General features: G+C 43.0%; 1 protein-coding gene across 1 annotated transcript; it reads left to right on the top strand.

Annotated features, from left to right (window-relative positions):
* Positions 1 to 13: 13 nt before the first annotated feature.
* Positions 14 to 16,087, top strand: DERL1 (derlin 1). Its single transcript, XM_054631710.2, has 8 exons — positions 14 to 316; positions 2,412 to 2,523; positions 5,685 to 5,749; positions 8,288 to 8,314; positions 10,254 to 10,349; positions 11,000 to 11,052; positions 12,228 to 12,338; positions 13,434 to 16,087. The coding sequence occupies exons 1-8, from the start codon at positions 164 to 166 to the stop codon at positions 13,570 to 13,572; spliced, it is 756 nt and encodes a 251-aa protein (XP_054487685.2). The 5' UTR covers positions 14 to 163; the 3' UTR covers positions 13,573 to 16,087.
* The last annotated feature ends 9,832 nt before the right edge of the window (positions 16,088 to 25,919 follow it).

Here is a 25,919-nt window from a genome sequence, read left to right as displayed (position 1 = left end):
GGCCGGAAGCAGCGGCGGCGGCTCGGCCGAATTCGGTGGCGCCACGTCTGGCTCGGGGCCCCCTCCGTGACTGGGCGGCGGGAGTGGCTGAGCCCTCGTCTCGTCTCTTCTTCAGTGGCCGGTTCGCGGCGAGGCCTCGGCGGCGGCCAGGCACGGCTGCATCATGTCGGACCTGGGGGACTGGTTCCGAAGCATCCCTCTGATCACGCGCTACTGGTTCGCCGGCTCCATCGCGGTTCCGCTCGTGGGCAAGCTGGGCCTCGTCAGCCCCGTCAACCTTTTCCTCTGGCCTGACGCCTTCATCCACCGCTTCCAGGTACGGGCCGCACTACCGCTCCCGGCGTGCCCCGCGGCGCTTCTACAGTAGCTCACGGTGACTCGCTGCGCGCGCGGCCTTCTGGGAGTTGTAGTGCGCGGGAGCGCTGCGGGGCCTCGCTGGGGCTACGCGCTGGGCCGGTCGCTCCCCTGGCTCCGCGGCCGCGCTGGAGGCGCCGTGCACCGACACAGCGCCCAGGGATGACCGGGGGGAGCAGAGCCCCTCCGGGGGGAGTGGAGCCGCTTTCCCGCTCAACCTGTACAGGGCCTGCGGGCAGAGCACCGCGTAAATCCGGGCCCAGCCCGCAGGCCCAAGGGCCCCCACCGCGGTGACGGGCTGCGCGTCCCTGCCAGGGTGACAGGAGGAGGGCTGTTGCCCCTGGCAGCTCTGTAATTCGTATTGTGCCTCATCCTGGTGTGTTTTTTCCTACATTTTTTTGTGGGAGTTGTTCTGGTGGGCACTGGTTGTTGTGCCAAGGAGCTCTGTGGCTGTGGCTACAGGTGACTTGCCCAGCTCTGTGTCATCGTGTGGCCGTGGCTTTGGGAGCTGTAACTCTGGGCCCAGGCTGCGGCTGGCCCGGGAGCTTTTGAGGCAGAGCTACAAGAGAGACATGGAGGTCCTGGGGTGGGTACAGCGGGGGCAGCAAAGGTGATCAAGGAACTGGAGCATCTCTGATGAGGAATGGCTGAGGGAGCTGGGCCTGCTCAGCCTCGAGGGGAGAGGACTGAGAAGGGAACCTCAGCAGTTTCTATAAGTATCACAAGGGAGGTGATAAAAAAAGATAGACAAATGCAAACGGGTAGAAACTGATGGATGGGAAGTTCCACCTGACCTGGGTGACCATGCACGCTAACAGACTGACCAGGGAGGCTGTGGAATCTCCCTTGCTGGAGTTATCCAAGAACTGTCTGAGTGCAGTCCTGGGTCATGTGCTCTAGAATGACTGAGAATGCTTGAGCAGGGAGGTTGGCCCAGATCACCCAGGTCCCTTTTCATGTGACATATTCTGTGATTCTGTAACGGAGTGCATTTGCACCTTCTGGTTTGGAATTTGAAAAACCTTCTCTTTGGGATTGTCAACTTCTGTGCTTAGATATGCTCCTAGTAAACCAACAGCTGATGCCTTGAGGTGTCAGACATGCAGTGTTTCTGGGTACAATAGCAATATCAAAAGTGGTCTCAAATTGGACATATTTTTCCTTGCACTGTGAGGTTACAGATTCAGTGCTGGGGGGGAGCACTCATTGGAGGAGCTCAAAACTAAGAAAGAGAAGAGATTTCAATTTTTAAATTTTTGTTATCTCGTTATATCTTCACTGAAGAAGATATAATGAGATGACATAACAGAAATTTAAGAAGAAATTGAAGAAAGGAGAAGAAAGAAAAAAAAATTAAAGCCATGACTCTCTCTGTACCTTGATTCATGTATTGTTCACAAAATTTAGTAGCATAAATGACTGTTTTTTCCTCTAGTTCTGTTATTCCTTCTTGAACTGTGATGTTCAGGATTCTAATACTCAGTTTGGAAATGTTAAAGAAATGTTTGGAAGTGTTAAAGCTGCTTAAAGAGCTCATTCATGAATGACCGTTTTCTGTCCTTGCTATGTGCTGCCATGCAGTTGGCTGTGCCCAATATTCATAGCTGGGAGGCTGTCCCAGAGCAGATCCCAAATGCTCAGAGCAGAACGTGCTGGCTGGAGTGGTACACTAAAGGCTGTGGAGTCTTTGGCCTCTGTTCAACAGAGAAGAAGGGTTTTGTATGACTGGTTTTTAAATGGGGTAGCATCCTTGCCCAGTAAATCTCTTTTGCACTGCATTAAAGACTCACTGCTGCAAAGATGTGATGGAAAGCAGTTTGCAAAGTTGTGTGTTATTTCTGGTGTAGTCTTAATAGCTTTGCTTACCAGATTGAAAGAAAACACCACAACTGAAAAGCTGCTGAAGCTGGAACAATCGATACTGGGGCTATTTTTAATCTTCTTCTTGATGTTCCAAGTTTTCATTCATTATCAAGTAATGAATGTAAATAAAAAGCCTGTGCACATGAGTTCATTCTGCAGTTTATAAATAAATCTTTCTCTTTTGATCTGGACAGATCTGGCGGCCAATAACGGCAACTTTCTTCTTCCCAGTGGGACCTGGAACGGGATTTCTCTACTTGGTGAATTTGTATTTCTTGTATCAATATTCCTCACGACTAGAAACAGGTATGTTGTCCATTAAATTGTATGCACCTGCTGAACCCTGCCTGGAGCTGATAAGAGATGGCTTATCTCTGTGCCAGCTTATGTTGGTCAGTGTGAAACCACTCTGAAAACTGATTTTCTGTGGCTGGCTCCTTCCCTTTGTCTATTTAGGATCTGAACTCAATACTTGTTTCAGTAGGAGGGCCTAGTGCTTTTAGATGCTGGATTTAAGGAAATGAGTGAGACAGATTAAAAGGTGATGTTTAACTCTGATTTTTTGTACCTGCTGTTTTTAATCAGAGAAGGATGATAGAGCATAATGTAATAATGGGCTTATCCATTGGGAGAAAATAACATCAATTTTTTCTTGTTTTAATAGGGATGCTTATTGTGTTATTCTGTTGTCTGTGTTGAATTGAGAGATACCTCCTTCAAAGGAAGTCTACCCTTCTGCCTAACAGATATGTAGAAAAGTTAAGAGATTAGAAGGATTTTCAGTTAAGGGGGAAAATTAAGTGAAAAAAGGAGATCAGATAATAGATAATTTCTCTCAAAAAAAGGGATTGTTGGTACAAGGTAGCTTCGAAACTGGTTTCCTTTTGCACTGCCCAGTTCATTAAACCTAGACAAAAATTGGTTCAATTGACATAAATAATTAAAATATTTGCAAAGCCAGACTCTTCCTGAAAGCCTTTGTGAACAAGAGTTTCAGTATCATTCTAATGGAGTCTAGAACTGATGGTGTAAAGGGGAATGCATTGGAAGGTGATGCTGGGAAGTCCCATGGAGAGGAGATCCCTGGTAGACCTGCCCTCCAGAGAGTATTGTGGAATCACATTTAAGACTTAAGAAGAGTGGTAGGGAAAGGCATGAGTGGTGCCAAATTGTATTTGGTTGTTTTCTTAGTGGAAGTTAAATACTGGTTTAATAGCTAGAAATGGTTCCTGCTTCCTTTTGAGCCTGTCTGCAGTGGTTTATGAGCACATGAGAGTGCTCACAGTTCTGACTGGGCAAAGGTCGGTGTAGTAAGAGTTTCTGGTTAATTATGCAAATTAAGAGACCTCACTGCTTGTAGATATACTTACAAAATGCTCTAGTTGTTTGTGCTGTGGCACAGATCTCATGAAAGGGAGTAAATTTCTGCTGTACAACAGATCTGGATTTTGAAACTGGGAAGTCATCTGTGTTGTTTGAACCAATGCATTTCTTTTATATTCCAGTCATTTTTCTGGGTATAAATGAAATCCTTGGTTAGGTTGGCTGTTTCTCTGAAAAAGGCCTGAATCCTTCTGTAGTTGGAAAATAGATAAGTTGCTGATAGTGTTTACAAGTGGAACTTTGCATTGGTCTGTGCCTGCTTTTGTCTGTGAAACTGAGAAAGTGAAACTGCTATTTTCAGCATTGTGCATGGTTTTTGAGCATACACTGCTGCTGCCTGCCAGCTTCAAATTTAGCTGTCAGAAATACCAGTATGGTTTTGTGCTGTGCTTGTGCTTTCCCAACAGCCTGACCTGTGACTTCCAAAGGAAAGGGGGATTGGTGTGGTTTTGTTTTGCTTTGGTTGGAGAAGAGCATAACAAATATCAACCGAGTAAGCAGAATATGCAGAGTTCACCCCCCAGCTGTGTGAATGATGAGATTTATGTAAATTATGAGTCTGCAGCTCTTCCCAGATGACTGCATTATACCCTGGGCCTCATGGAAGGACCTGTGGGGTAGAGCTCACCCCATACCTGTGCTGAGCTCTCTGGCAGTTTGTAGTCCAATTCCCTTAGATGTTCATGGAAAAGTCAAATGGTTTGTCTAATACTCTCATTAGCAATCTTGTAGATAATGAGAAGTGAAAAAATTTAGAATAATAATAATAATAGCTTTGATTTCTTCCAGTTTTGGAAGGATTCCTGAGCTGGCCTTTCTACAGCCTTAGTCAGCTTCTTCTCTTTGTTTGTTTTTATTTGTTGTATGGCAACAGTAAGGAAAAAACCTTCAGTTTCTGTAGTTTTGCAACATTAAAACTTTCTGATATATTTTTCAAAGCATGTTTTTTTCCTTTGCATGGCTGACCTTAAACAATAAAACTGGTATTTTAGTAATTTTGTTTTACATAGGCTATTCTAAAAAGCTAATGCTTAAAAGTAGATTTCCTTCATTTAAGAATACTTCTATGAAGCTGAGCAGTGCTTACATTAAGCAGTGGCATTCTTTCTAGGCATTTTGATGTTTAATTAGGAGCATGTAATTCAGGTCGTCCATGAGGTGCTACGTGTGTCACTGTCATTCCCACTGTCACTGTGTTTCACCCCCAATGGTCTGGGTCTTTTTCAGCAATATTCTCAGGCTCTTTCCTTTCCTGCCTGGGTTTATATGAAAGTTGGTGGAAGTCTTGCATAGATGCTGAGGTCTCTGTCAGCCTTTTGCCACAGTTAGTGGGACTGAGAGCCTCAGCTTTTCATGTTTGCAAAGAATTGCTACAGGGTTGTTTTTTAGTACTTGTCTCTGTCAGGTCTCAAACTCAACTGAGCATCTAAAGATAATTTCATTTTATATGACTTGCAGGGAATGTTATTCTATTATTTTTGTTTCCAGTGTCCTGAAAAAATTTACACATATTTGGAATGGTGAATTAGACAAGCAGCACAGCTTAGAATGAACAGAATGTGCTGCACATGCATACCCTCCTTGTCATTTGTGTGCTGATTTTTTCTGGAGTGTAAAACTCTTGAGTCTGATGAGATGATGCAAAAAGGATGCAATTTGCCTAAGTAAGGGCTGGTTTTCACATGACTCACTCATTAAACTTGGTATTTCTGCTTTTGCTGTGCATGTGTATTTGCTAATTCTGTGCTTCTAACCCACAGTTTCATATGAACGATGGGGTCCAACTCCATTTTTGAAGTCTTATGTAGTTAAAACTACTTATCTCCAGAGTCAGTGTGTTCTTTTTTAAGTATAGACACTGCTTGTGCTCTAATGCAGTAGGCTGAATGTCTTATTTTTCAGCCTGTAGGTTGTTCTATTTTAAGGCTTTTTAAAATTTAAAAAATACTCGTAGACCACAGAGTGCATGCAAAGCAGCTGTTATTAACTGAGCTTTCTTAGACTCTGAAAAATAAAAGTCGTCCTAATTTTTAATCAAAATTGTAGTGCCTTTGATGATTCAAAATTATTCCTTTTATTTTCAGGGGCTTTTGATGGAAGGCCAGCAGATTACATGTTCATGCTCCTGTTTAACTGGATCTGCATTGTTGTATCCTTCTCATCATCAAACTTTGAGAAATATTTTGGTTCTTCTGTTTCCACCTGAAATACGTTCAAAGACCAGGTTTTATCAAGGAACAGTTTTAAAATGTAGCAAATGTTCCCTGGGAAGTTTATAGAGTTTGTAAGTGTGTAACTTTCCTGTAAAGATGGTGAAGAGTGTGCAGTGGGGACTTGAGCTCTGCCTCCACAGAGCTGAGCACATGCTGGGGGAGTGTCCCTGGTGCTGCCTGGGTTGCTTTGCTGAGCTGCTCTTGGGTTAGCACTGAGTTTAGTGTGTTCAAGCTGCCATGTGCAAAAGGGGCCTGATGATCACTGCCATTCCCTGAAATTCTCTCCCTGAAAAGGAGAGATCCTTTACCTGCTGGGTACAAGTCATCTGAGTCTGTGAAAGCAGTGTTGTGGTATCTTCACTGAGACAACTTCCTGAAAAAGCTGGGTTTGTTAGTTTGGGAATGCTGGGAAACATTTCTGTGGGCTGTGCTGTACCAGCTGAATTTTCTTTTAGAGCTTGAATACAAAACTGGGAGGATTTGTTGATGAACCAGAGGGTTGTGCCACCATTCAGAGGGATCTTTAGAGGCTGGATCAATGGGCTGACCAGGAACGAAGCTCAGCAAAGGGTAGTACAGAGTCCTGCTCTTGGCAAGGAACAGCCTCAGGCACCAGGACAGACCAGGGACTGACAAAGCAAAGCATCTTCCAAGAAAGGCCCTGGGTGTCCTGCTGGACACAAAGTTGACCACAAACCAGCAATGTGCCATTTTGGCCAAAGTGGCCACCAGCCCCCTGGGCTGCCCGAGGCAGAGGATTGCCTGCAGGTTGAGGCAGGGATTGCTCCTCTCCGCTCAGCCTTTGAGAGATGTGTGAGGGCTGCACCCAGCTCTGGGTTCCCAAGTACAAGGGAGACATGGACATACTGGAGAGAGTCCAGTGAAGGGTCACAGGGATGATTAAAGGATTGAAGCATCTGTCCCATGAGAAGCTGGGATTGTGCAGCCTGGGGTGTTGTCATAGAATCGTACAGTAGTTTGAATTGGGAGGGACCTTGAAAAGTTATCAAGCTCCCTGCAATAAGCAGGGACACCTTCAACTAAATCAGGTTGCTCAGAGCCCCGTTCAGCCTGACCTTGAATGTTTCTAGAGGTGGAGCATCCACCATCTCTCCAGGTAACCTGTGCCAGTGTTTCACCACCCTCATAGTGAAAAATTTCTTTGTTACACCTAGTCTGAATCAACCTTTTTTTTTAGTTTAAACCATTACCACTTCTCCTATTGCAAAAGGCCCTAGTAAACATTTTTGTCCCCCAACTCTTTCAGCCTTTCCCTCAAAGAGAGATGTTCCATTCCTCCAGTAACTTGTGTGGCCTTCCTCTGGTCCCACTCCAACAGCTCCATGTCTTTTCTGTGCTGAGGGGTCTGGAGCTGAACACCCCATTCCACAAAATGAAGCACAGGAAATTCCATTTAAATGTGAGAAAGACTCACTGTAAGGGCAGTGAAGCACTGGCAGATTGGCAGGAGAGGGTGTGGAGCCTCCATCCTTTGGGATGCTCCCTTTCTGTCTGTGCTCTTGCTGCCTCCTTGTAGCAATTTGCAGTGGCACAGCAGGTGGAAAAAAGGGAGGGGTGACATCGGTGTGAACCAGATTCCAGGGGAGCTGGTGTGCAGAAATGCTTTATCAATACATTATCTCTAGTTGCATTCCACTATGTGGAGGGAATTGCTGTTCCTGCCAGTCCTGTGGAGCCACAGCTGTAACAAGGTGCATTTAGTTACATTGTTAGGAAGATGAAGGTTACCTTTATGATTGCAGGCTCCTGGCTGTGAGCATTTAATTAATGTAATTGTGACCTGACTTTCAAACTGGTAATTTAAAAGCTTCTAGTTGCTTGTTCCCTGTGTGATGTAAGGATCAGCCTGGATGCATGATCTGGGAAAATGCTGGGTGTCATTTTATATGTATTTATGATCTGTTAAAAGCATCCTGATCATATTAAAATCATTCAGTGGTTTTTTCTACTCAGCAGTTACTACAACAGTGTCTTTGAGCTCCAAGGTGGGAGAAGAGTATTAAAAGCCTGCATTGATGCACTTAAGAAATTGCTTCTTTTCTGTGACTCATTGGCAATATATTGGTATTTTTTTAATGATCTGGTATTTCTTTAGTTAGAAAACCAAAATGTCAGTGTTAAACTAATGAAAGAATCCATTTGTTAAACTTAAATGTGCCTTTATGCAAGGACTGATGGAGTCTGTAGCTAGCCAGTTTCCTCAGGGAGGAAAAGCCAGTACACCCATCAGCCCTTAGGGTAATGACTTGAGGTGGGCACCTGAAAGGCTGCCAAAAAGCAGTTATTGAAACAAAGTTTGTACATCTCTAGATCATTGGAAATTTTAACCCATAACAGTGTAGTATTAATTCTGAATAATAAAGATCTTTGCACATGTGTTCTGTGTGTCTGAAGCTTTTTATTGCTGTAGTCTGTCAGGTTTTTCTGCATTTTCCTTCATGGTGCAATGACAGATAACTGGCTTGGTAATGGACATGCAGGTAAGTGTGGTGCAGTTTCTTAGATAATAATTTTACACAACTTTATGACTACTTGATGACTTTATAGAGAACATTATTGACTTAACTGCAGGACATAGTTAAGCTAGGCTGTTCAGATTCTATCAGAATGGACTGCTGTGTGTGTATTGTTAATTTTTCAGATTGGGTTAGCCTCAGCTGAAGGCACAAGCTTGGATCTAACCTAGTAAGGGAGCCAAGAAGTAAAAAATGGTGTCTTTGTGCAGTCAGGAAGTGCTTAGACTTCTACTAAAATGGACATAAGATGTCAGCTATGCACTATTTCTTTTAATGAATGTGGATGTTCTTTCTTATTTTTCTATTTAAAAATGATTATTTGGTTTATTAATCTTCTCAAGTTTAGTTCAGTATGCCTTTTACTTGCCAACAGAAGATTTTTTTGGTGAAAAATACAGCTTCAGTTTGAGATCAGAACTGTGAAGTACAAAATCCTCACAGGAATGATTAAGATAGTGGTCTTAAGAACTGGTTTCAGTGAAATAATTCTTTTCTCTCCAATTACTAAAGGTGAAAATTGGGAAGTGTGTTTTGGACACAGCAGAGTGTCAGATAACTGCATGTCTTCAGTCTGCCTCTGCTGTTCTCATCTTTGTCTTTCTCCAGCACCTAAAGACTGCACCAATATCTGTAGTGTTCCATATAGAATTATTATTAGCTTTTATTTGATCACTTCTCTGGCTTCCTGGTAGACAAAACCAGTGATCATACATCTCTGGTCTGGAGTGAATTGTGTCAAGGCCTGTCCATAACTTTATACTTAAACTTTTCTGTGGGGAAAATAACCACAAATTTTGAAAAGGATGCTGGACTTACCCACACATTATACAAATTTTATACTGATTGTGTTGATTTTTATATTTTTTAAGAGGTACTTAATTTTTTTTATCTGCATACAAAGTATTGATTGAAGAAGAACCAGTTTTTTGACTTAAAAGTGTGGTTTTTCTTAAAAATAAGAAGGTTTTTACTTGTTTTGAGTGGCCTTTGTTGAAATTCAGAAGATAGAGTAGGATAGCTAGGCCTCTATTCCTAAGTCAAATGTGTTCAGATATTAGATATTGCTTTCTTTTAAGTAAAATAAAAAGGGTTTTAATATAACCTTTAAATAAAGTTCTCATGTGGGGAGTCAGAGTGCACCGTGGGGCTTGTGAAAGGCTGGATTGATGAATAATAGCAGCACTCCTGAAGGGCTGAGTTTTAACCTCTTTTCCAAACCTAGCAGCTGGTTACAGCATTCAGCCAGTTCCTGGGAATGTTGCTGGTGCAGCCTGCCCTCAGCTCAGAAATCACAGATGGCAAAAGCAGTGCTCTGTGTTTTTTCACTAGAAACAGTCCAGTCAGCTAATGCAGAGTCAGTGTAAAGAAGGGTTTGAAACAACCCCCCCAGCTCCTGGCGTGGAGCACAGGTCACTCCAAGCTCTCCCAAGGCAGTTGATGGCCTGCAGTGGGGATTGAGGGCAGCACCTTCCCTGTGGTGCTCTCAGGAGGATGGGAGCAGAGGTGGCAGCTGGATGGTGACACTGCATCTGGCACATGAGCCTGGCCCCAGATGAGGGTGTTTGGGTTGGTGCCCTGAAAGGATTGTGGCACAGGGCTCACTGCTGGAGGTGTGGGTAGAGCAGAGCTCCCTGCAGCTGCTCTTTCACTTGGCACAGGTTGGAGCCCTTTGCTTTGGCATGGTCCTGCAAAGGAGAATCAGCAAGTAGGTTCTCCTCCTTCACTTTCTCAATAGCTTTTGAACAGATCCAGGGCATGTATTGGATAAGATTGTGGGGCAATCTGAAAGGACTTCAGTGATGTACCATGCTTACAAACCACTTCTGAAACACAGCACCTCCTGCCTGAGTTTCTTGTGCTTCTGTGAAAATAATGGTAACTTTGTCTTTTTTAAACATTGCAGTTGCTGATGATTCCACTCATCATGTCAGTACTTTATGTGTGGGCCCAGCTGAACAGAGACATGATTGTATCATTCTGGTTTGGAACAAGATTTAAGGTATGTCAGACAGTGTATTGGAAAGATTTCCACCCATAAGGCGCTCATGTAGTGAGTGAGAGGCAAAATAGAAACATTTTCTCTTAGAAAAAGTGTCTTGTACTGTCACATAGAATACTCCTTGAGATGCAGCAAAGACAAAGTTCATAGTCTTCCATGTGGTATCACTCAGTGTGTCTCTACTGAAAGATGTCCTGACAATTCATTGTTCTGAAAAAATGAAAAAATTCCTGATAAACTTTACCCTGGATAAAAGCTGAATGTAGTGACAAAATGTTGGTACTTTAAATTGTTTTTTTCTGTGTGCCCTTGGCTGTTTCTGTCAGATCTTGTAGAGAACACTCTTTTGATAATTTCTAAACCTTTTCAAAATCAAAAACTTTAGGACTTTGTTCCAGATGCAAACTTGCTGTGGAACATAGGGTTCAAAAGGCACATTTGCTTATAATGTTTGAATGAGTATGTTTTGTCTAAAAATGTTAGTGGTTGCTCAGTTTGGACCTTTCTAGGTTGACTCTCCTTAAGTTAATAGATCAGGACCTGTGTAATGAGCATTGAGATTATGATCATGCTTATTAGTGCAGTGGGAAGTTGAGAACAGGTTTACATCCTTAACTTGTACTTACCCTCTCCACTGCATTCTTTTCCAGGCCTGTTACCTTCCATGGGTTATTCTGGGATTCAACTACATCATTGGTGGATCGTATGTATTTACTTCTATGGCCAATTTGAAGTTATAAAAGCTTTTACTGCTATTTAACTTGCTGCTGAATTTAGGAGTAATATTAAAATAAGAAGGTTAAAGCTGTGTAATCTGACTGATAATGCTCAGTGTCACATGGTGGTCATTTAACATAAAAGCAAAGAGGAGATGTGCATGTGAGAACTAGAGAATAGAATGGAGGTGAGGGGAGAGCAATGAGAGTTTGGTGTATTTTCTAGTAACTCCATGCATTAGGCCTTCTCCATACTAAGAAAGTAACACACACTAAAGAAAGATGTCATCCCCAGCCATTATTACTGGCTTTAGAAACAAGTTTAGCTTGACTCTGATAGTGCTGTTAATTCTTTCCATCACAGACTTGTCCAACCTGGTCTTTTTTTTTTTTTTCTTCAGTTTCTTAAACAAGGGAAAATAGCAATGAGCCCACAGTGTGCCATATTAGCACTTGTTGAATTTTTTGGTCTCTCTTGTTTGTTTTTTTTTTCTTGACTAAACCCCTTGATGCAGAAATCCCCTCTGTGCACAGTGTGGGCCCCCTCACTGGGGCCCTGCATTGACTGGGGCCTCTTGGTGCCGCTGTAACATAATTAGTGACAACAACAAGTTTGTGGTTGAGTTATAAAAGGAGGAGATAGTACAGCAAAACCAAATTCCCTTTTCTGGCTGTGCCTCCTACTGACTCATCTGTCACTTGTGAAAACTGCCTGCTCTTAGCTACCTGCTGTTTCTATGCATGACAGAAGATACTCAAGGGCCTCCAGTCAGCAGTGCTTTCACAAAACTGGGAACAAAACAGTTCAGTACAGCAGGAGACAGGTTGTCCAGTGAGAGCAGCAGTAACTGCTCTGGCACTGCAGATGATTATTTTGGGCACTAATCGCTATACAGTCCAATTCCCCAATGTAAACAAGTATTTAATTGTGTTTTCAATGCAGAATGTAGAGAAGGCTGGCAAGGGAGGGTGGAACAGACTATTGATGTGTCGGCACAGGAGGTTGGCCCTTCTAAAGAAGTGGCTGCAAAATGCTGAGGGAGGGGAAATTTTCTGTGTGTCACAACCCTGGCAAAGCCTGGTGGCAGGTGAATAGAAGATTGTCACTCATTTATTTTCAGAGAAGACAGCATGTGAAACCGTTCTTTCTTTTGCTTTACAGAGTCATCAATGAGCTGATAGGAAATCTGGTTGGACACCTGTATTTCTTCTTAATGTTTAAATATCCAGTGGATTTGGGAGGAAGGAATTTTCTGTCCACACCTCAGTTCCTGTAAGCTGGCTTGATTCTTTACATCACTATTTGTTTAGTCCAATTTTTTGTATGGTTCATCAGACATCTATATGGTGGGATCATAAAGTGTAAAATACTTTGCCAAGCCAACCTTCTACAGACTCTCATACTGACAGAGCTGGTGAGTCATAAAAAATGTTGAGTTTCTTGTAAAAGGCCCATGTGAGAGTTCTTTGTTGCCCCTTGGGATGGCTTATGCTTTTACCTATTCTTAAGAGTGAGAATAAATGTCATACTTCTGCTGTTGAATTGAGCTGCAGTAAAGAGAACTCCCTAACAATTATCAGATGGTATATAAATGAAGTTTTATCCTGTAAATTATCTGTTTTCTGTATCCCCATGTTATAGTAGCTACCAATTCAGCAATGTTTAACAATAATAGTTGTAGGCTTGTGCAGGGCTATAAATGATTCTGCTTTGCAGTCTGTATCAGTCACCCTCACTGGGACTGCAAGTCTTGGTTTTTGAAGTGCTTTTTCTTGAGATATGTTCATTGTTTTAGCATTGAAATACTATGAGAATGCTATCAGAAGCCAAAGTTCGTAGTTCAGTTGCCTTTGTCCACATAGTTTTGGGCTGCAAATACTCCTCCTCTATCAAACTTTAGTTAGCAACTCAGTTAACCCATTTTGTAGCATAAAGTGTTGAATTACAGTTATACTTTCTGTACAAGTTTCAATGGATAGGGAATCTTTATATTCTAATTCTGTGCTTGCAGGTCCATCTGGTAAACCTAATTTTCCATAAAGATTAGGAGACAAGCTTGTTTTTAAAAATGTCTTTAAAGGTGGTAACAGCTCTGAAACTGCCCTCAATATTGTTGGTTCTGTGCAATTCTCTTGTTACCACACACATCCCAGAAATGGAAGTTTCCCAGTATTTCCATTTGTCAGTGTGCTGAGAGCTTAGATTTGGAAAGAATTCTCTGAAATTCTACTGGGAAAAGCCAGTTTTATTACAAAGTGTATCAGTTAAGAGGAAGTGCATGGAAAAGTAGAAAGCACAGCCTTGGCATTTCCCTGCAAGGTCCTGCTGTTTCTCTCTAACTCCTCCTCCTCCCCTGCTTTGTCCTAGTTACCGCTGGCTGCCAAACAGGAGGGGAGGAGTGTCGGGCTTTGGTGTCCCTCCTGCCAGCATGAGAAGGGCTGCAGAAGATCAGCAGGGTGGTGGAAGACACAACTGGGGCCAAGGTTTCCGGCTGGGGGACCAGTGAAGAGTTCCTGCCCTTGGAAAACAGCAACTCCTCGGTGTCAATTGGACGTGGAACCGACCGCTCCTGGTGCAGAGCATGCTTAAGAACCGAGCTCTCTGCAGTACTCTTGGATTTAACTGATTAGAAAGAATGTTTCTGGTTCAAGAGCAAATTAAAAACTCCAGAAGGAAAAAATGTAGATCTTGCTCCAGGTTAGCCAGTAGTGTCCAGTGTGATTCTGCCATTAAAAATAAGCCTTCTTTATACAGTATTGTCTGTCACAACAGGATCCATTGGCTGTCCTGTTCCATGATGTGATGGAACAAGCTAGTGGTATTCTATCTTGCCTGGTGTGTTAAAAGCTTTGTTGACCACAGTAAAGTAAGAATCTAGTGTGAGGCAGATGTCTCAAGCAAGCCCCCAAGTTTAGGAAGCTGACTTTTTCCATAGCTGTGCTTAAGTCCCAGGGTCTTTGGAAACATTATTTAAGTGATATCTCTCTGATGCATTCACATAAAGCAAATTGCAAATGTTGCATTTCTGTTATTAAGCTGTGTTTTGAGCAGAGCTGTTTCTTACCATGCAGCATTTGTCCTACCTGCTACATCATGGGCTGGGCAAGGCTAAGGATTAGAGGGCTTTTGTTTGAAATGGCAATAACAGATACTCACAGAATTGAAATCTCTGAACTCTTCATGGCATGTTACAAAGCTTCTTCTGGTGAAACTGAAGTCTGGTATGTTTTTTTCCCCCCCAGATCTGTGAATTCTTGGCTTCAAGGTTTTTCTTTTGATTGCCAAATTGGGTAGCATAAATACTGCTTAAACTAGAAAATGTAACATTGTTGTGGTTAAGGGTACTGACTGCAGCATTGTTTAACTGAATCTTCAGCTTTATCCTAAAAGCTTTAAGATGTCTAAGAATCAAAGCTGGAAATAATCTTTTGCAGGGTGAAGATACAATATAACAGGTTACTGCAGGACTCTTTCATTGTCAAATAAGAAATTGCATACACTGTTTATTAGCACCTGTACTATTTTTGGTAAAAATGTTTGACATGGAAAAGGGAAAGATTCTGTACAGTAGTTTTCCTTGCACTGGGTTCCCATGGGCAGAGCATGTGGCTAAGATCCAGGAAGCTGTAATGCCAGCTTGTTACTGACTCACTGCATGCTCTTGAGCAAACTTCTTACTTATCTCAGTTTTCCCAGCTGTAAGGAGGACTCATGCATGTCTCACAGCATTCTTACAAGACAGCTGTCCCTGACTCCCTAGCTGGGAGCTGCTAGTGAGCAAGTAAGGCTTAGGTTTACATAAATAAATCCAAAACTTCAGCTAGGAACAATTACTCTAACCTTAACCAAGACTAAGTCAGAATGTAGTTGCTCACTTTTTGTTTTGTAGTCAGAGAAGGAAGAGCATTGTCCCTAGGATAAGTTTCAAGTCTGATGAATTGTCCTTTAGCATTTGTTGGTTTTTTTTACTGAGTAGGTGGGGCACAGAAAGCTGTTCTACCCCGACTTGGGTATCTCAGGTAACTGTAAGTAAGTGAAGTGAATCTGGGCTGATACATTTTTATTACTACTTTGTTTCTTCACTAAACTTGGGTTCTGAAGGTGTAAAAACTTGTAAATACTAAGTGATGCAAAGCTGAGTGGGAAATAAGCTGTTAGACTGGAAATTTAAAAAAATGCATGTTCCATGTCTTCACTGCAACTCGGTTATATTGATTTGGCTTGTGGAGAAATGTAGACAACTGGTAAGGATTATACTGTGTGCTTAAGTTTTACAGGAACTTGGAGTTTAGAAATCACCTGCCATTTTTGTCTGTTTGGTAATGAGTTTTAAAGATGCTCTGGTCTCTTTTTTGTGTAAAATGGTAGGTAGAAAAGAGGAGTGCAGTGTTGTAAATAGAGATTTATCCTTGACCAACAGCTGTTATTTGATTGGACTTGAATAGTCTGAGAATCATCATTTTGATAGGAGTCATTTTAGTCATAGGAATTTCACAGTCTCCAAAGCATTTGTCATCATTTTGAGTCAGGACCCAACTTTTAAGTGAAGATGCAATAGTTTGTGACTCAGTTAAACCCCTGGCACACTCAAACTGCAGAATATCTCTGTACAGAGGGCCCAAAGGAAGGCTTCAGTGAGAGAAAGCTCAGCAAAAGGCATTGTCCTGGCCCACTGCACTGCATGGGGCTTGCTTTCTAGTATGTCCTCCTTCTCTAAAATAAGAGGAAAAGGTTTGCAAGGAATATGGACTTCTTCTAAACCTTGATTAGCTTCTGAGCTGCTTCAGGTCAATTTACTTTGTTTAGGGAAATTTCACTTCAGAATTCCATATTACAAGTTCAGTTTGTTTGTTTCTCAGTTTGTTACTTGACCTGAACTGCTGTTTGTCCTCCCACATACATTAATAATGGCAGTCTCTTGTTAAAATGAGTACCTCCTTTCTTATTTTGTACAGATAATTTCCCTTTTTGTAATCAATTTTTGTTGGCAAAGTTTTAAATTAAAATTTTAATCTCTGTTACTGTCTTTGTTTTGCTAAATCATATTTCAGCTTAAGACAAGCCTTGTGATCTGCAGGTCTGTGGGTATTGTCTGAGAGCTGCACTGTGACACCATCTCCTGCTGTTGATAAAAGTACTCAAAAATGACCTTCTTTTAGGTGGGAGTCTTGTCTTCTCTGATCAGTAGCAAAATCATAAAGGCATTTTCTTTGTCTCTGTCTACACCATGAGTTTTGACAGACTGTGTCCTTCTGGGCTATTACCATTTCACAGCTGTTTTTTATATACTTGATTATCAATTCTTTGTCATCTGGGAGAAAGCATCCTTCTACATACCCTCAAACTTTGTGGGACTGATACAGATCACTTACTTTTCCAGAGGTAAGCTTGGAATTCTGCAGTACCCTCTCTGTCCAGACCGATGTGCACAGCTGCCAGAACTCCTTTTGAGGCTCTTACTGTAGCTGATTAGGTGATGGACACATTGGGCATCCTCTGACTCTTCAGCCCTCAGCATTCATCTGACTGCACTTTTCCTGTTTGTTACCATAGTGGCTTCAAAGAAAATGATGGACTTGGTACGTAAAGGACTGTAAGAATTAGTTGTGCTCCTTGTACTGGACAGGCTGGGTCCATACTAAGTAGAAGAGCATGACAAGTGTGTGCCTTTTGATTTTGCTCCAGCTGCATAAAGAGTCAGCAGAAGAGCCAAGAATATGAAATCAAATGTTTCATGTGTCATTCCTGTCACTTCATCTTGGCAACAGCTCCTCTCTCAGCACAGCTCAGTGATGTGGTGTTCCAGTGACTTAATAAGAAATTATCTGTTGTCATTCAATGGTTGCACTAGGAAAACTGAGAGCCTTTCATTTTCAGGGGAGCATGTTGTTTGCACTGCAACATGAGATTCTTTCTGTGTTTATGTATTGCTGTGTACCTTACCAGGGAGGAAGATTGCTTTGCCTTGGTTCTTCAGGTTGTGAGCTGGAGAGATACACTCCAGTTTACAGTTTGAAGCTCCTTATACAACAAGTCACTTTGTAATGGCTTTGTTATCCTGTTCTGCATCCATAAATTAAGATGATTCCTACTCGTCCTTGTTCTGTGCTAGACTTAGGATGATGGATCCATCTGTACTTGTATAGTATGACAGAGCACTAATTTTGGTAAAGATGTTCTTAGCATTGCTATTGCCTGCACTAGTAAATGGATTTTCTTGTTCTAAGCATCCCTAGATACTTATTTTGCCATGTTGATAGTAACAGTGTGAAGTTCAGAATTGAGTCTGTTGTCATGATTTGATTAATTAAGCTAAATACTGTAATATGTGCATATTAAGCTGAAGTACTTACATCTAAAAGGTGATGATGTACTGTTCTCTAGAATTGAAAAGATGAGAACACTTCAGCTGCTTGTGTTTTTCAAGCACACTGTTCAGGTGATGAAAGGAATTCCATTTGCAGCCATGGCTCACCCTTTCATCATCTGGAACAGGATCCAGGAGTGATTACACTCCTTGGGAGCACAAGTGCATGAAGGAGCTGTAGCTGTGGTGTGCTGGCAAGGCCTGTGCAGAATCTTGGTGATGTTGGGCCTGGGGGGAGGGGGAAAGTGATGATGAAACCCTAATTCTGGCGCTTCATTTTTTTAAAATTTTGCTCCTTCTCCAAAGAGCAAAGCACTTCCAAAATGCCATTAGAATCAAATCAGATTTTAAGGACACGTTTCTCTGACTGCCAGACTAATCCTAGCCCTTTGTGATGAGGGTCATGGCCACTGGGGGTAATGTTCAACATCAAAACCACTGAAGTTGTCCTCTTGCATCTGAATTTTTAGAAGTATTTCTTGAGAGGATTGTGTGTATTTAGTCCTTGGACTGGGTGTGGATTAAAGGACAGCAGGTGGATCTGTCTATTACTGGTTTCATTGACTTGTCTTTGCCCCCACAGGTGTGAAGATGCCTGTGCCAACCCTTGGGCCTGTCAAGCTGCTTGGCCTCTTCACACTACAGAGTTCAGGTCACCTTGTGGCATTGAGTTAAATGGAGGAAGTTTCTTTGCAGTTTGTTTCCCTTTGGTTTCAAGTTGGTGTACCAGTTAGCCCTCCCCAATGAACCCAGGTTAGTTTGTAGTTAACCCTAACAGACCCCTCAGTCTCTTTTAAAATCAGAGCTCCCTCACCTGCTCTATCTGGAAAGGCTTTTTTAAACTCTTCCCTTCCTTAAGACTGAGTGCCCTGGCTGTGCTCAGTGCTGGTGCTGTGAGAGCTCCCCTGGGCCCTGGGGTGTGGAGAGGGCACGTGAAGGGTTGGGCTGCAGGGCTGCTGCACAGTGTGGTTCCTGTGGAACACAGGGTCTTGGAGCAGTGCAATCCAACTGCTTCAGCTCCTGGTGCTGCTGCAGGGGTGCTCATAGCCCCAGGCTGAGGGGAACAGCTACTGTGATGGAGAAATGCCATTTGGGTCACATGGTGGCTTCTTTTTATTTTTTGGGAAAGTGGTATGAATGAGGTAAAGAAGCCTAAGGTACTGTTTTTCAGGTGAAAAAATATTTTTAATCAGTCAGGAAGGGATCTAAAGTTGCTGAGAAGTTGTGTTTTTAACTGGACTTGAAAATGGGAAAGAAAACATTAATTATGGATTGTATTCATTGATCAAAGAATGTTTTTCAAAGTGCTTTTTTATCTGCCATATGGGCTCAGAAAGTGGCAGTCTCCATTCAGACTGCAAAGAAAAGCAACACCTGTCTCTGTCCTCCTCTACTGCATCCTTAACCCCACAGAAGGAGGAGGGCAAAGGGAGACACTGCTCAGTATTTATTGGTACCCCCAGCTGGTCTCAGGGATGTGCCTTTGGCTGGAAGGGAGCCTTGATCATGTGCCTATTACACCCCTTACCTGTCTTTTTAAGCAGTTGTGCATTGCCTCTGAACTGCCTGTGCAAATAATAAGAATTTAAGCAACTGCAAAGAGGAAATGGCACGTCTGTGCCTTGGGCATTGGCCTTACTTGTTTTAGGGGTTTAAGCTAAGGAGTTAACTTTAACTAATGTTAATGTTTTGGTATTTTCACTCTGGAGCTTTTACATACAGAATAATTTTCTTAAAATCTGATTCAAAGCTCAGCTGCTAGAGGGTTTGGGGTTTTGAATGTATAAATGTCTAGGAAAGTTAATCTTGTCATGTTTTCTGTTCTGTCTCACTTTACTTCCCCAAGGTATGTAAGATCAAAATCCAATTAATGTTGGAAAAGGAAAGCAAAGATTCTGAGGCAGCTTCAAGAAGCCTGAAGACCCCAAAGCTTTATGCAACTTATGGCATAAAGAGCTTTTATTTTTCTTTTGGCCTTTGTGTTGTGGAAATTCAGAAACCAGACTACATCTTTAGGGATTGATGTTCTTTGAAGAACCTGGTTGGGATCTACAAGCAGGAGTGCAAAAGTTTTATAAAAGTTCAAGCCTCTGCTGTAATTAGAAGTGCTTTGATTCATCCAGCACAGCAATATTTGGGGTTTTTTCTACTCTACAGCTCTGCCTTAGCAATATTCAAACTGAAGTGCAGCCCTTGCTCATTCCCAGGGACAATTCCTCTCTAGCTGTATCAACATCTGCTTTGGCTTTGGTAGTCCAAGATGAGCACAGCCGGGGCAGGGGCTCCCCAGGGAGACCAGCACACCTCAGTGTGCCAAAAACATCCATGGGGGCCAAGAGGAAGGGGAAGAGTGGCAGGTGTGAGCTGGCAGCAAGCTTGATTTATTTGACTTTCCTTAACTGGTGGGGCTGTACAACCCAGGAGGGAATAGGACAGACAAGGATGAGGAAATGGCCATATCATTTTGAGGAGGTTCTGGTTTGGCACCTCTTGGGTACAGCCTTTCCCAGGGTATGTCAGGGAAGCCTCTTGAGATGAAAACTGCTGTTCCTGAAGGCTGTGGAAGGGAAGGCTCCTAATGTGAAAATAAAGGGGCAAAGCCTTGGTGTGTGCAGCAGGGAGGTTCTTATCTGGAGATCAGACCTGTGTGTGCCTGCAACATGTACAGGCTTCACTGGAACAGGATTGCAAAGAAATTGGGGGGGGGGGAGGTGGGGTTGCAACATGAATGTATTTTAGATGGGTGATAGTGATGAGAATGAAATGTTTCAGGTTTTTATTTCTAAAATGACATTTCAGTTATAGGAAGTATAGGAAGTATAATGGATTTTTTTTTAAAGTTCAAGTCAACCCTTAAAAGCTGAAATCAGAGCCTGCTTTTTTGATTGGGGCAAAACATTTCTGCAGCCTTTGTTCCCAGAACTGTTATGGTGGTGGTGGCTTTTCACTGCAATAAAATTAAAAAAAAAAAAAAGGCTCTTTTCTGAGATGAGACTTGTATGTTGGAAAAAAGGCCTCACTTGAACCATTGGGTCAGTGGGTTTCTATCTCTTTTGCTCCCTGAGCAGGGAGTACCTGAAGGGGTTTAAGAACCTGGAGCTTCTGGGCAGTTTCTGCATTCATGGTGAAAGCTTCCTAGCATGTCTGTAGCTCTCACTGGCATAGTTACAACCTGATTTTTTGTTTTCCTGTATGTTTTAGTTAGACCAGTATTATTTCATTTAAATCTACATTCTTTCTTTTTCATATGAAACTGCATTCAAAGCATTAGGGCCAATTTTAATGTTTCACAATAGCACAGGAGGAGGGATATTCTCAGCTCTACTGCACTGGACCCACACCCACTGCCTGCATTTTGCAGAGGCAGACAAGACTTAGAGGGGCACCAGATGCACCTGCAGAATGTAAATCCTCATTAGTTTAGAGAGCCTGGGCAGCCTGTAACAGGGATCTTCACCCATTGCCTGCTGTGACTGCCATCATATATAAAGTACTCCAAACCATTTCCAGAAGTTGAGCCTTGCTACTTGAAATCATGTATTTCAAGTGCCCAGTAGCAATACTGGGTTTATAGCAATTTATAATCTTTCTTGCCTCTTCTGCTGTCTGTCATGCAGGCAGGAAATTACCAATCTCTATTTTTTCACCCCTTTAGGTGATAACCAGTCTAATACCTCTTCCCTTGCTTACATCCATCTCTGTTTTCCAGCTATCAGCTACTTGTTCTCTCAGATGATCTGATGAAAGTAACTAGTTTAACTCAAGAATTCTTGTCCTTAAATGCCACTTGAGTTTTTGGAGTTGCTGCTTCAGAGGAAGAGGTTTTTGTGCTGTCTTACCCAGTCTTTTTGTAGCTGTTGTAACTGAGCATCTAGTGCTTTCTCCAACCCTTCTCTTTGTTTCTGTACTTCAGAGCCACCCCATGGGGATGTGTATGGACTGTTTTGGGAGCAGAGGGGAGTGTGCAGTCATTGCTCTGTCACTGCAGACATGTCATTCTTCCCAAACACAAGGGAGGCTATGATTACCCAAATAGTGAGCTCTGCTTGCTTCTCTCCTGGACTGTCTGACACTGGTCAGGTGTAAGTAAGAGGGACACAGGTCTCACCAGGCTGTAGGTCCTTGGATGAACCATTGCCTTCACAAGAGATGGATTCGTGGGGTTCACAGATCCACCCATTTAGAAATTACTTTTCTCATCTCTAAGAAAGCATTTCCCCCCACCTTGCACCCATTATTCTGTCATTTTCAAATAGCAAATTCCTCTGTGTAATGAATCTTTCAAGAAAAGAAGAAAATAGTAAGAGCCATTGATATAAGTTGATGTCATTTAACCTTCTTGGGCAAGGTGGTAGTAGAATTAGAGGAGAAAATCCTGTATTGGAGGTGTAGGTGTGGTGATACTGCCCCTTGAAGGTCTGGTAAATCTCTAGGAACTGTATCAGTCTAATTTCTTGAAAGCAGGCAGATACCAACAGGCCCTAGGGCAGTATTATCTGGTTAAGTAGCTAAGTGGGCAGGGGGATGTTTTAGCTGGATGCAGTTTCTGTGCTGAAGGATCTCAGCTCTGTAGCTGCTGTTAGAGCACAGCTTATCAGGCCCAAATATTTACTGTATAATTTAATACAAACAACACAAGCTAATGTGTCTGCCCTCCTATAGAAAGTCTTTGTCTTCTAAATCTGCTCTTTCCAGTTCCTCAGAGTTCTGCTAGACCTTTCTGTGCCCCCTTGTGCATCTTGAATGAGATCAGAGACTTCCAAGGCTGCCTCTAGTGGGGTGGCTCATTCCACAGAGCTGCCCTCTGAAGCCACAAGGAAACCCTGCTGAGGAAGGAGTTTCTGTTAATGTGTAATCAAGTCATGATATGACCAGCTAATAAAGATAAGGTTCCTAACAAGTGGTGGGACAATGAGCAGGGAAATGGAGTATGGAAAACTGATTAATCATGACCCCTGGCTGCATTGTTTAGAGGAAAATCCCTGCTGAAGAGGATGCATGGGCATGGTGCTGAAGGGGAGGGAAAGCAGGAGGGAAAGGGGAGGGAAAGCAGGAGGAATCCAGGGAAAAGAGTAGGAAGCAGGAAAGTGATTGATTGTTCCTCTGTGCCCATGAAGGCAGCACTCTGACCCTGGGCAGGGCTGTCTCAGAGTAGTTTAGTCCTAATGCCCTCATGGCTGCAAAGCCAGAGGGAATTCAGTCGCTCTCCATGGGGTGAGCTGGTTTTTAATGCATGGGGAAGGGTTCGCTCCTGCTCGCTCTCAGGGGATTTGGTGGCACACCCTGCCCTGGCAGTGCCAGTTGGGCAGCAGGGTGTGGGACACTGGGGCAGGGCTGTGTGTCCCCAGCAGCCCCTCAGCAGCACATGGCATCTCCCTCACATTTGGTGTTCTGCAACTCAGCACTGTTGTCACTGCCAAGATCATTTACACTGGATATGTACCTTGCTGTATCACTGCTTTGCTTTTCTTTGATCTGAGGTGAAAATAATCTATGGGCCAAATCACTCACTCTCTGAACTATGAAAATTTAATCTTTTTCCCTTTCAGAGTAGTATCTTAAAATTGCAAGCTTTGTTAAGTATATGCCAACAGGTGAGCTTGCTCTTAGGTGCTTCTGGGCAGGGAGCAATTGTAAAGCCAATAAACAAGGGCAATTTTGTAGACTTGCATTTTTTTCTGAGTATGCCACTGTGTGTCAGGCTTTGCTATGTGTTTGCCAGAAAAACAGCCACTGACTGGCACTGCAGCCCTGGTAAAGAGCTGGGGAATAAGGGTGGGAAGGGACTTCAAATAAAAGTTATATTGGTGCCTTAGACCTGCACTCCCTCTTTTCAATAGCAGTTACAACAGAGACCATTTGGGCATAACTATGTTTTCCCCACCCCTGTACATCTGTCTTGCAACCTGAATGGTGATGGGTTTAAGAAGCTCTTAGCCTGGGGTCATATTTGAAGGACTGATCTAGTGTTGAACAAGCATGGGTGTCAATTAAGAAATGGTTACCTGCATAAGATAATTCAGGGAGAATGATTGAAAAGAAGTGCTGATTTTTCTTGTCTGTCAGCCTGATTCTTGACTTGCTTAGGTGCTGGTGACTGTGTTTCAGTAGTATCAAATGAATACAAGTTATGCCAGGCATGGAAATCAGGCAGTTCTAGCTGGCATCAAGAAATGGATGATAAAACCTGATAAGCTCCAAGTAGCTTTTTTATGTAGTCTTATCTTTGGCATATTGGATTATTTAAAAAAAATTATTAATGCTGTGGCTGTGAAGATGAGTTAAGAACTTCAGTGTGCAGGATGCAGAGGAGATACCAGTTTTGGCTCTACAGACAACTGGGATGAGGTGTACTGAGTATTGCTGGAAGAGTCTGTTTAAAACAGGCCAGCAGGAGCTCTTCATTTAAAAACTGCCCCATGCCTGTGTCCTGAGGTTCTTTTGCAACTGCTTAGGTAAATCAACAGCTTTTGCCAAAAAGCTGGGATGAGGAGGAGCACTGGGAGTCATGACTCTGGCAAGCTGAAGTTGCAGATGGCCACAAGCAGTGGCTTTGGGAGAGGTGGGAACTGCTCCTTTTCAGAAGGGGTGTCAACACTACAGTGAAAATTTAAACACTGTAATTTTGCCTGATGAAGGTCAGTGCAGCAGCATCTGCAGATGCCCTGAATTAATGGGTTGTGCTTTTACTGAGCAAAACCATTTCTCTCCTGCTAAGGGCCACCTGGAAGTTATTTGTAAGTAAAGCAGGAAATTTTAATCAACCTATATGACTTCAGTTCCCAAGTCACTTGTATAAAAAAAAATCACCTTCTAAATGAATAAGTGGGAGTGGGAGGTATAAGAGACTCAACAAGATAGGCCAAAAGGCCACACACATTATCAATAAGCCTATTCTGCTGCTGCATAGTTGAGGACAAAGTGCTGAAGACTTTGTTCAGTGCCACCCTTGCTCCCTCAGAGAGAGGTGTATTTCACTTTTGTTTAGATGTTGAAATGCCCTTGAAACTCAGGCTCAGGGTGTGATTCTTGGGTATCCCATGCAGGGCCAGGAATTGGACTCAATGATCCTGATGGGTCCCTTCCAGCTCAGCACATGCTGTGATTCTACAAAAGCAGAATCCTCTGACAGGAGGTGATCTGGAGACAAGTTCATGTTTGGCAAAGCCTTGTCTGGGCCGTGGGGCTGTGCTGTGCCAGGGTGGCAGCAGCCCCTCTCTGGGACAGGGCTGAGTACAGTGACACCAGGGCACTTGGTGGCTGCTCAGTCCAGTGTCCCTCCCTGGGATGGCACAAAACTGCTCAATGTGAGTCTGAAAAGAGAATGGTGATGTCCAGGTTCAAGTGCAGGCCAAGTATGAAGAAAACAAAACAAAGCCTCAGCAGCCTCCTGTGATTTAGATGGGCAAAACTCCCACGCTGGAGGACAAAACTGCACTCTTTGGATAAGTGCTTATCATTCTTGAAGCTGGCACAGCAGAGCAGAGCAGTCCATGCTTCAAAAAGCAAAGTAATTAATTCTCCTTGCTCTCAGCCTCAGCAGTCTCCAATGTGCAAGGCTGCACTGCAACCAGGCATGGAGAAACTTTCTTCCCAATCAAAAGAAGTATTCATTTTTTTACTCTGATACAGCAGGGTTGGTCTTCCTTTCAATATTAATGGAGGCAATGTCTTCCTTGCCTTTCCATGACCTTCAGTTTTTGTGCTTTGTGTTAAAATTTCCATTCCCCCTCCCTATTCAAATGCTGGCATTAAAAAGAAAAAAAAAAAGATTAAAATTCCTTTTGTTTAAATCCCTAATAAGGGAGCCTTAGAGCATGCCAGCCATCAGATGCAGGGGTAGGTCTTGGCTTGCACTCCTGGCTCTGGGCTCTTCACCTGGGCCATGCTGGGTCAAACCTCTGGACCCTCACCCCCACCCAAGTGCTCTTTGCCTGCTGTTGGCTCAGTTGTGGTTAAAGTATGGTGATAGCTCAGTCTGGGCTGGAGGAGAGGTTTGGAGCTGTGCTTCTCAACCTGGGGTATTCCTACTCACCTTCTCTATAATGGGGCTGACAGTGCCAAAACCTCTGGCATCCTGTTTCTGTTGCAGATGCTCCAGTGGTGTCCCCTTGCTCTTAGCATGTGCAGTGGCTGTCTCCAAATGTGTCACAAACAATAATGAATAAATATACAAATCAATCAAAAAGAGTGCTGATTTAAATTCCTGCCCTGGCACAGAGATGACAGGGACTGCTGGGGTTATGGGAGGACTTAAAAAGCAAAGTATGTCAAATTGGAACATATAGGTACACATACATGTTATGTGCCTCTGTGTGGCAAAATGCCTTTTGGCATTAAGGATTTGGTGTGAGGGGTTCAGGGAGGCCAAAGAGGCTGAATGGTTCCATGCTTCTTGGTCTGAGGAGATAACAACACTCCTTAAACCATGAGGGGCTCAATTGCAGGTGCTGATGTGTTTATAAAGTTGGCACGCTGTGACCTCC

This window comes from Agelaius phoeniceus, chromosome 1 (assembly GCF_051311805.1).
Source record: "Agelaius phoeniceus isolate bAgePho1 chromosome 1, bAgePho1.hap1, whole genome shotgun sequence".
Classification (NCBI taxonomy): domain Eukaryota; kingdom Metazoa; phylum Chordata; class Aves; order Passeriformes; family Icteridae; genus Agelaius; species Agelaius phoeniceus.
The sequence above is the reverse complement of the archived record's forward strand: the minus strand, read 5'-3'. Positions and strand labels throughout refer to the sequence as shown.